This window comes from Arachis duranensis, chromosome 4 (genome assembly GCF_000817695.3).
Source record: "Arachis duranensis cultivar V14167 chromosome 4, aradu.V14167.gnm2.J7QH, whole genome shotgun sequence".
Classification (NCBI taxonomy): Eukaryota; Viridiplantae; Streptophyta; class Magnoliopsida; order Fabales; family Fabaceae; genus Arachis; species Arachis duranensis.
Window position 1 is genome coordinate 12,425,921 of NC_029775.3, and position 10,950 is coordinate 12,436,870.

At 38.0% G+C, this 10,950-nt stretch overlaps 1 protein-coding gene across 1 annotated transcript; it reads right to left on the minus strand.

Annotated features, from left to right (window-relative positions):
- Nucleotides 1-4,834: 4,834 nt before the first annotated feature.
- On the minus strand, nt 4,835-10,745 carry LOC107483380 (phytochrome B-2). Its single transcript, XM_016104001.3, is given in 5 exon segments — nt 4,835-5,734; nt 5,890-6,183; nt 7,193-8,000; nt 8,470-10,263; nt 10,266-10,745. Coding segments are annotated over 5 exon segments (3,321 nt in total). The 5' UTR covers nt 10,468-10,745; the 3' UTR covers nt 4,835-5,511.
- Between the last annotated feature and the right edge of the window lie 205 nt (nt 10,746-10,950).

Below are 10,950 nucleotides of genomic sequence, written 5' to 3' on the forward strand. Positions count from 1 at the left end.
ATCATTTGTACTTTCAGTTAAGTGATATAAAGTGAAACACTGACTTTAGATACGGAGAAGTTCTGCTTACGTACCTGTCGAGGCTGTAACAAGTCGATCTGCATGCGAGCCATCTGTACCCGAGGTCCCTTGTTGCTAATCCCAGGGTTGTAACCAGACCATCTGCGTACAAGAAAACAGAAGAATATAACAGAAGAATATAGGGCATAATTACAAAAAAATAACAAGATAGCGACCCATCTCCTCAAGCCGAGCAACATATGGTAGCCATCTGATGTGTATACGATTGCCGGACTTGTCGGCAAACAGCTGCGTACCCAATAACATCATGATGTAGGCCCGAGCAAATCGCCTAACTGTCTCCTCATCTGCCCCATCTGGACACTCCGCGAATGTCTCCTGAAACCAGGTGCAGTTGACTGCGAATTTCTGCACCTGGTTCTCCGGCGGTAAAACACCGAGCAACTCCTGGAACCACTGCCAAGCAGGTCTCCCACCCTCAATGTAAATGTGGAAGTCCGTAAGGAAACCTCTAACATAATCTCCGTCGACTGGCAACCCCAGCTGGTATGCGACGTCCTGAAGCGTGATAGTGCACTCTCCGAACAGCATGTGGAAGGTGTGCGTCTCAGGCCGCCACCTCTCGACGAATGCGCTGACTAGGGGCTCGTCTAGTCGGAACCATCTGTCGTTGAGTCTCGCAAGATGGTAAAGTCCCGCCATCTGCAAGTACGGGACATACCTCTCATCAAGACGCATCCCCTGTTGCCGCCTAACACTGGATATGCAACGACGAGGCTGGCCAATACATAAACCGCATAATTAGAACAGATGCACAAACCACTAACATAACAAAAACCATTAACAAAAATCGTTAACAATAAACCGCTAAAACAAAACCATTCACAAAAACCATTAACAAAAACCATCAACAATAAACCATTACCAAATACCATTAACAAAAACCATCAACAATAAACCATTACCAAATACCATTAACAAAAACCATCAACAATAAACCATTACCAAATACCATTAACAAAAACCATCAACAATAAACCACTAAAACAAAATCATTAACAAAAATCATCAACAAATACCACTACCCTACACTAATTTCCTAAACCACTATCCAAAAACCATTTACAATAAACCGCTAAAACAAAACCATTAACAAAAACCATTAACAAAAACCATCAACAAAAACCACTACCCTACACTACTTTCCTAAACCACTATCCTAAACCACTAACAGTAACATAAACCATTCTAAAAAACCATTAACAAATACCATTATCATAAACCGCTTTCATAAACCACTAACCTCGTCGTTGATAACACCGGCGATATGCGCTACTCCATCCAGACGATAAAGCCTTCCCGGATCGTCCCCCATCGACAGAAACAGCCGCTCTGGTCAAGCTCGAACTGAACGCTGGTCTTTTTCTCTGGGATTTGGTGGGGTTGGAGAATGAGAAAGTGATTCGAATGAACTTGGCACGAACTCCTTTTATAGCCGATTCCCTTGTAATTCGAATCAACTTGATTCGAATTACTATGCAAGCCCGTTTTCACCTAATTCGAATCGAATTGATTCGAACTCCTCTAACATGCGCAACTCCTAGTAATTCGAATTAACTTAATTCGAATTCTATAGTTGTAATTCGAAACAAGTTGTTTCGAACTTCATTGATTTTGGCCGTTCCTAGTAATTCGAATCATATTGATTCGAATTACGTTCAAATCAAATTCGAATCATATTGATTCGAATTATATATTAATTCGTCCTGGTTGATTCATGTATTGATTTTTCATTTGGCTGATTTAGGTAAATTTGAGCTCTCCTTGGCTCATTTCAGTTTTTTACCCACAAAATTAATATATTCTATAACGGTTATGTTATTTTTTTATTAAATTAAAAAAATTAAAATATTCATGGATACCTATAAATATCTGTCTTTTTACAAGAGGGACAAGACAAATATATAGAAAGTTACAACAGAAATGGAGAAAAAAAAAAAGAAGGCATTTATCGAACCTTTTATTTTTATTATTGAATTTTTGGTAGTATTTTTAAATAATGCGAATAGTTGGTATGTTTTTCTTTGTTTTGTGTGGATACTCACAAATTTGAGGGACAATTTTGTGGATTTTAATTTTTTTTAATGTCATAAATTTGAGGGTCAAATTTATAATTTTTAAATTTTTTTAAAAAATATAAATTTGAGAGTCAAATTTGAGTTTTTTTATTTAAAATTTTTTTGAATATACAAATTTGAGAATCAGAGTTGTAACACTATAAAATCTGACTCTCAAACTTCTATATTTTTCTAAATCTGAGGGTCAGTTTGTTAGTTAAAATTAACAAAAAAAATTAATTCATATAAAAAAAACATTAATTATTCATAATGATAAATTACACACAATCTTTTTCCATATAAAAAAAAATTAGCCGGCATTTATCCAAACCGGGGTGGGAGCAGAGCAAGCCCCATTACCAATTTACCATTCCTACTTATCACGAAAGATTACTTAAAAGAGTTCAAATCCGAGATTTATATATATATAGAGGGTTTATTTGTCAATTTAATTTTAACCTAACATAAATGCAAACTGTACACAATCTTCTGGTTACATATTACCACACCAATAGAATGTCCAACTTCTACTTATCGCAATGATCATTCATATGTTAACACAATTTAACAATTACATTATAGAACTCTAATAGCATATGTATCCCTATTTTAAAGAATTATTCATTTAACTAGTGAGAATATCTTGACACATGAATAGATAAAAATATCAAAAGGTGGGTGTGCTCAAGCACTCAAATTTGGACCTTGAAGTTGAAAGAGACCTTGTCCATTTACAGGATTGAAATTGGCTATATTTCCCCTTATTTATTTACCATTGGTTACATGAATGTGGCTATATATAGGGAAAATAAAGTGACAGCTGCATTGTATTAAGCTTGCAATGGCAAGCCAAAATCAGAGAAATAGAAGGTGGAATTCACTTAGACCCTCAAAAGAAAGAGAATGATAAATGGCCCTACAGTGATCCTTATCTCTTGTAGCACTTCGTACAAGCAAATAATGGAAATGAGATATTCTGGAATAAAAATAGAGATATATTGAGATATACAAATCTATTTAAAAAAGATCAATCGATATTAAAATTGATAATGTATATGTTTTGATTCAAAATTTGCTTAATTTATTTTCTATCTTAAAGTTAAAAAAAATGATGACAAAAATACACATTTTTTTGTCTTATAGGACTCATGTATCTGTAATTTTTATTCAAAGAAATTTATCCAATTCAGCAATATAATGTAGATCCCATACTCAAGCCAATGATAGAAAATAAGTGATTTTTGTTGCATATAAAATATAAATGCATCATAGAAATACCCTTTTACTTACTCCTACAACATTATTATCTTCCATGTGATCTAGTAATGGCCATTGTATTGTGCATATGTGTGTGTTCATTGTCCACGGTACAGTGTCAGTTTATCACAAGCAAAAGAATCAAATATTTTAAATTTTTAATCTGAAACTTTTCCTGAGGGAGCAACTGGTGGTGGTGCACATTACACAATGGTGCAGATGCAACTTCTGTGGCTAGATTTGACATATACCTTCATGAACTTTAATTTGTAGTCTCAACTTTTTCTCAATACACAATAATTATTTCCACTACAACCAGAAAGTTGCTGAAGAAGCTTTCAATAATGCTACACGGCATGGAAAAAAAGCAACTTGAACAAACCCTAAACCCAGATATCAGCTGGAAACAGGTGTCAATTCTAGAAATCATCAAAGCAAGTTCTTGCTTGTGATGTAAACACTGGAGATGTACTAATTTAATACATTCTCTTTGTTTTCCCTCTTTCTTTGACAATTTTTGCATCATTCACAAATAGTTTTTAATAAGCTACTATAAACAGAAAATAGCCGTGGTCATTGGTCAATACATTCATAACTGCATTGATGATTACAGACTATGAAATAGTGACTAAATCTAAAGTAAATAAACCCAATTTATCAAATATGAGGACAATAATATACTAGCTCAAATTATTGGTTCTTACTTTGAGGGAGACAAATGCTACTACTGACCTGTTGGCCAAACATGCATAATTCAATTACCTCCGGTTTTTGGGTTCGCAAATTTTCTCCAATGACAAAAGACATTTTGCCTGTTTCTATATTCCTTATCCAAACATGTTTATATCTCCAACATCTCCATATTTCTGTCTTGAGATAGTTACTAACAGAGCTAAAAGTTACTGACCTGTATTTCAAGAGCCTTTAGTGCTTAAACCTTGCATTGGGGCAAGAATGGCATGCAAGTCTTAAAAGACATTCCATTTTGCTAAGATGTTACATCTTATAGACCTCTTGTAATAAGTCCTTCCTCAAAGGAAGTAATTGTGTTGTGTTGTAAGTTTGTGCTTGTGTGGTGTTCCATCCGAAATTTCTTTATATCCTTAAGTAAAAATAGTGATTCTTCCTCCTTGATCTCAACAAGAATAAATGATAAAGATGATATGTGGATGAAAAAAACATTTCATCTTTGGGAGAAAAAAAGAACTCAACCTCTACCAAGAGAAGCACTAACCTTGATGACATTTTGGATCGTTGATGAATTTTCTAAAAGTGAAAATTCTCTCACTTGCGATGTTTGAATTGGTGAACTCAAAAACAAACATTGCACAAGCTCCCAATCATAAAACAGTCTAATTGATGATTTTCCGGACCATCTGTGCACCTAATTCATCTGTTAATCTTCTGCATAAGAAAACAAATCTGCAAAGACACACAAATTAAGAGATGGAAAAAGTGCATGTTCATCTTATATTAAAGAAAAGGCCAGTGTTCCTGGAGTGCCAAAAGATACAGGAAATCCAAGCTTTTTATTACAGAGAAGGAAGGCATATACAGGGAATGGTGAAAAAAAATAGGCGACGATTAGAAAAAGCAACAATGCTCAGAACAAACAAAACCTTGATGTAGACAAATATCTTACACTTATTAGCAAACTAGGAAACACAATATAGTATAAACAGTTAGTTCCAGAAAAAAGCCAAACTGGCAGGAGATGGATGCAGTTCAATCCAAACCATGGAGCAGAGTCCACTGAAGCTGCTAATTTGCTCGAAAAATTTCCGCAGGACACTCACTTGGCAATGAAGATATGCAGAAAATGGCAAACACAGCATTTCATCTAATCTGCCATTACTTTATCAGTAAGATTTAATGTTACATTTAACTACACTCTGTTGCCATACCAAACAAGTTTTGTCAGGGTGAAAACAAGAATCCAACTTGGTAGAATTACATACAAACCGGGATAACTGGCCAAATTAGCTTGTTGAAAACCTGGGTCCCTCAAACATGCCTTGTTAGGTGAGCATAATTTGAGAATACAACAACGGGTAACTATCTAACAGTCAACATGATAGGGTGGTGCCTTGGCTCTAATTTTACACTTGCAAACTAACTAGTTAACGATTTTAGAGTAAGTTCTCCGTGTTACAGGTAGTTCAAGAAGAACGAAGAAATAGCATCTTTCTGCCTCCCTGATATATTGGACTTCACCATTCATTAACTTTAGAATCTTCCGGCTCATGCTCAGACCTAAGCCTTCTTGAGTCACCCAACGACTGCTATGGAACATGTCTTGAACCAATTCAGGAGGAACACCTTCACCAGGACATACCATCCTTCACAAAGCGCAAATAACCGCAATTAGTTGAATAGTAAAGCCCTTTTACATCTAAGAATTGGAACAATATGATGTTTATCTAATGAAAACTCATTTTTTAACCCTATTTCTTCGAAAGAGTAATGAAATGACTTGAAGATCAAACCACAATACCTAAATTCAGCACGGAGAAGAGTAAGCCCGTCGGAGATTTGTTTTATTCTTGGATGTACATGAATCTCTACCCACCCATCTGGAGAAGGCGCATAGCGCACCATATTCAATAAGAAATCAGCCAAGACTTGTTGAATCCTCAACTGATCACCATAAACAGCCAACGTCTTGATTTCTTCAGGTATATCACGAATCAACTGTAAATTTCTCTCTCTTAGTAATAACATTACTTGGCTAACAACAGCATTGATGACGTTTCCAAGCAAGAATTCTCCCTTTTCAAGCTCCATTGATCTAAATCCAAAATGAAATAAAGACATGAATGCCATCCTAACAGATATGGTAAGCATAGAAAGACACTAAGCATTTAAGCCTACTAAAGCTTTCTACCAAAGCCTGCGAAACATGACAGTCAACCTGCAAGCAAATTGAGATTGAATTAAATTTAGGCATTCACATGAACTGTACAATTCTCCAAATTCACATATTATAGGCATTGCGCATATTTTCTGACAAGCAAGTTCTATGAGATAAGATTAGATGCCTAGCAAGGGTTTCCCCTCTCAGACAAGTTGAGAGACTAGAAAACCTATACTTTATAGCTAAATCTTTTTTGTTTTGCTTTTTCACAGGGGAACTTTTATCTCTGATCTTGTTTTATCCTTCTCTTAGTCTTAATGACACAATCCTTGCAAATTAGAAAAATCATCACAAACAGCCGTCATTTTTTATACTTCCAATAATGAACAATATGAAAAGGGTAAGAAAAACTATAGATTAAATCATTTTCACAACTTCATCTTTGTTATGGTCCACAAACTATGTTTGGAAACTGGAAATGCATGTGTTAGAATACTATATAACAAGAAGCTATACCTAGATAAGGTATTCCTCTACTAATTATATATTTCCATCATTATGAGCATCCACCAATCATCATTAGCTAATAGTTCAAACTATCATATCCTTGAAAAAGAGTAATTTAATGAACAAGAAATATTATATATGGAACTTAATGACAACATCAAATTATATTTTTAGCATTATAAGTGAAGTCAACTTTACATCAAATCATCAAATAACCTGATTGGCAAATGCATAATAATGGTTAGATCCAAAAATTTAAGCCATTCCTTTTCATTGCAAGAGAAGTTTGAAATGGGAGTCCGTAATTGGTCAAATTCCAAGATTCAAACTTAGAAATCTTTCACATGAGCAATGTTGGATATATAAAAGCAAAATTTAAAACGATATCATTATATCTCATAAAATTCACTTTTAAATCATTGATAAGAAAGCTCACCCATCTTCAATGCTTGCCAAGTCAACATCCTGTATTATTTTTGACATTTGCTTCTCACATGCAGTACTAGTCTCAAGAAACTGCTTTTGTTCATCGGTCAATCCAGTAGCCTCCAAAAGAGAGTTTGTAAAGCGTATGCCACTCAGTGGATTCTTTATTTCTTGACAAATATAGGCTAACTCTTTCATCCTAGCATAGCAATTCTTCTCTTGTTGCTTCTGTATTTTCAGAGCCTGTTGAAGATCAGGACTCGCAATTTGCAAAAAGCAAAAAGCTCCAATAATCTGACCATCCATGTTAACCCTCTTATTTGCAGTCAAGAAAGCTTGCACATATTTTCCATGCCGGTCAAGAAATGAAAAAGGGAACTTGTCGGTATCTTGTCCACCAAGGGAATTGTGCAACACAATCATGAACTTTGTTAAAGCATCCGAGCCCTTTAACTGACAGCAACTACCAAAAACCTCTCCAACCAACATCTTTCCAATTACATCTGCACGCCCCCAACCAGTAAGCTTTTCCATGGCTGCATTCCACTCTAAGCAACAAGTGTTATCATCCGATGCAAAAATTGGGGGGATCAATGGATTTGGGCTATGTACAATAGCCTTGTAGTCACCTTGTATGTTGATGAATTTGTCCATTACAACCTTCTGACCAGTAACGTCCTGACCAACAAAGCATACTCCAACTATATTATTTGTATAATCCTTGCTGGAGCAAGCATTCACCACTACAAAAACTGCACCATTTTGATTTTCTGGGCCAAATGTCTTCAATTTTATCTCAACATTCTTATCTTCTTCACCTGTACTAATTAAATACAAGTTATGTCAAGTATGAAATTTCCACCTTTCTACTTTTCACCTACTCAAACCAAACAGACCCTCACTAAAGCCTAGATGACTAGTAGCTTCTAACCAATAGAGATATTCAATTGGACTATGATTTTCTTTTTCCCTCCTCCTTTACTTTTATAAGTTTTGTGTTGTTAACCAGTTGAAATCTATGCCCACTTGGCAGTCAGCATTGAACTACAAATGAAACAACTATTAATCGCCTTGTAATAACTAATTAACTAGTTATGGTAACTTGCAAGAAACCAATTCCTTCCAGTTTACAGTGTATTATATCATGTACTCTTCTACAAACTTCTATCCATCATGGTTAGAAATAGAACATTGGCATAAACGGAAAAATGGTAAGATTGATAGTAGTCCATCCTAATGGTTTAATCAGAATTCTCCCGCTTAATAATCTCAATTTAGAAAGAATACCTCTTAGAGCGCGAGAGAGAAGCTTGTCTACAGTTTCTTCGAACTCCTTGTACACAAGATCATGAACCAGTGACTTCCCCATAGCCTCGTCGACTGGAAGCCCTGTCAATTCTGCAACCTTTGCATTCCACCCATTTATGCGGCCATCAACGTCAACAGCGAATATGGGAGCAGTGGCAGTTTCTATCAATCTGACCATTTCTCTCGCCACAGAACTTAACTCATCTACCCCTTGCAACTCAAAATCCGCCAGATGCGAATGCATGACAGCCTTTGAGTTGCTATGCTCGGCATCTCTAAATGAGTCTCGCAGAATAAGCTGCAAAGAGTGAATCGCATCCATTTCTGCATTATCCCATGGCAAACTCCGGCTTTTCACCACTTCCAAAAATGCCTTAAACGAAGAACGAGGATGCATTCTCTGCCCATCATCCTTATCCTCAGGATGATGCTTTGCACCACCCCATTTGATCTCTTTTGCTGTGTGAGACCTAAACCAGAAAAGAAAATCCCCTTCAGTGATATATGCAACAGCCATCCCACAAACAGCATCCCCAAGCGAGGCAGCACCAGGATACCCAGCATCACCCAGACTATCAGTACTCAAACCCGTGGAATCTCCATGGTATGCCAACAACCACTCTATAATATCCCTTATTTGAGATTCAGTAGGTGTTACACCCAATGGATAGTAGTTTCCTTGGTAGTACAAAGCTGCTCCATCACACCGCACCAAATCCATAATACTAGGACTCTGAGTAACAATGCCAGTGGGCGAGTCCCTAAGAAGCATGTCACACAACAGAGTTTGCGTCCTCAAAACTCGCTTCTCCAATGACTGCGAAGCCAATTGAAGCTCCATATTCAGCTGCAGCCCAAAGGCCTGCATCAAGAATTCACAAGCATACCTCAAGGGAAAAGGTATACACCTGGCCGAAGTGTGGTGGCAAACAACCAATCCCCACAGCCTCATTGAGCTGCGGCCGCCAACAGCCTCCTCATCATTAGCATTGATGATAACAGCCATAACCAACGAAGCAATCGACCCCATATTCGCCATATACTGAGCGTGGCAACCGTGTGGTGCGCGCAGGGTGGAGCCAACCAAACACAAGGGTTGCACAAGGGCCTCATCCTGCACCACCCTCAATGGCGAAGCATTGCAATCTACAATCATCCTAACTCTATTCTGCTTGAACAAGAACCTCGAAGCCTGAGGTATATCAGTAGCAGGGTAATGCAAACCAATATAAGGCTCCAAATCAGGCCTCTTACTCTCGGCAACAACCTCACCATGCTCATCCTCATGAAATTTGTACACCATCACCCTATCATAACCGGTCAATTCTCTCACACTCTCCACAACAGTGTCACAAAGAATCTTCACATCGCCTCCGGGAAGCGACTGAAGCTGCGAAATAGCTCGAACAGCTAGCTTCTGGGACTGAACAGCCCCTGCAATTGACAGTGCAGGGTCCTCAGTCCTAGCAGGCTCCAAATCGATGACGATTCCAACATCGATTCGGTGCAAGATTCCATAAAAAGGCTTGCCGGAATTCCGGGAATGGATCCAAATTGGGTTGAGGAGCGTGATCTCTCGCGCCCCAAACGCCCTCTCTAGCAGGGTGCTGCTGGAGGCGGTGAAAAGACTGCGCACGTCAGTACCAATTGTGAGCGCCTCCTCGTGGGATCCGGGGAGACGTTCGAGAGTTGGGACTGACTGCGGTGATATGCCGAGCATGTCCCGAGCGTTCTCGGAGTATCCGAGGATGCGGAAGGACGGCTCGTCGACGGCTCGCCGGACTGCTCGAAAACGGCGTGGAGGCGGGCGTCTTCTGTGTACTGCGCTATGGCCTTGCTTATTGACGCGTCGTTCGTGTTGTGTACGACAGTGCGTTTTGATGAAGATGCTGTGGGGTGCTGTTGTTGTTGTTGCTGTTGGTGTTGGTTTTGTTGGTGGTGGGGAACTCTGTTTGTTGCTCTGCTTGCTGAGGCCATTTTTTGAATAATGAGATTGTAGAAATTAGGTCAACTGAATTTGGAGAAACAAGAAGAAGAGGAGGAGGAGAAGAGTGATGTTGTTAAGCAGGTAGGTGAGTGAGTGTGTGTGGTTGCAAGGAGGAAGGAAGAGAAGTTCTATTTTCTTTGTTGTGTTTTGTTGTTTGTTGAGAGAGAAAGGAACATGACTGTTTCGTTTCTTTTCGGTTTCGTTTCTTTTCTCATTTTTTTTTTCTTTTCTGGTGTCGTTAAAATGTGTGGGTGAGGTGGAAAATGTTTGTGGCTGAGGAGTGAGGTGGTGAACATAATTGAGTCAAGGTGATTGGTGCGCCATTTATCTTTGAAAATTGTGGGCGTATGAGTATCTGTCATCATCGCCGAGTTTTTCTCGCAGTCGCACCTCTCGCTATTCCAATCCCTTTTTTTTTTAATAATCTATTCCATTTCCTGCTTATCACGACAATAGTCCTCTTTAATTTTTTT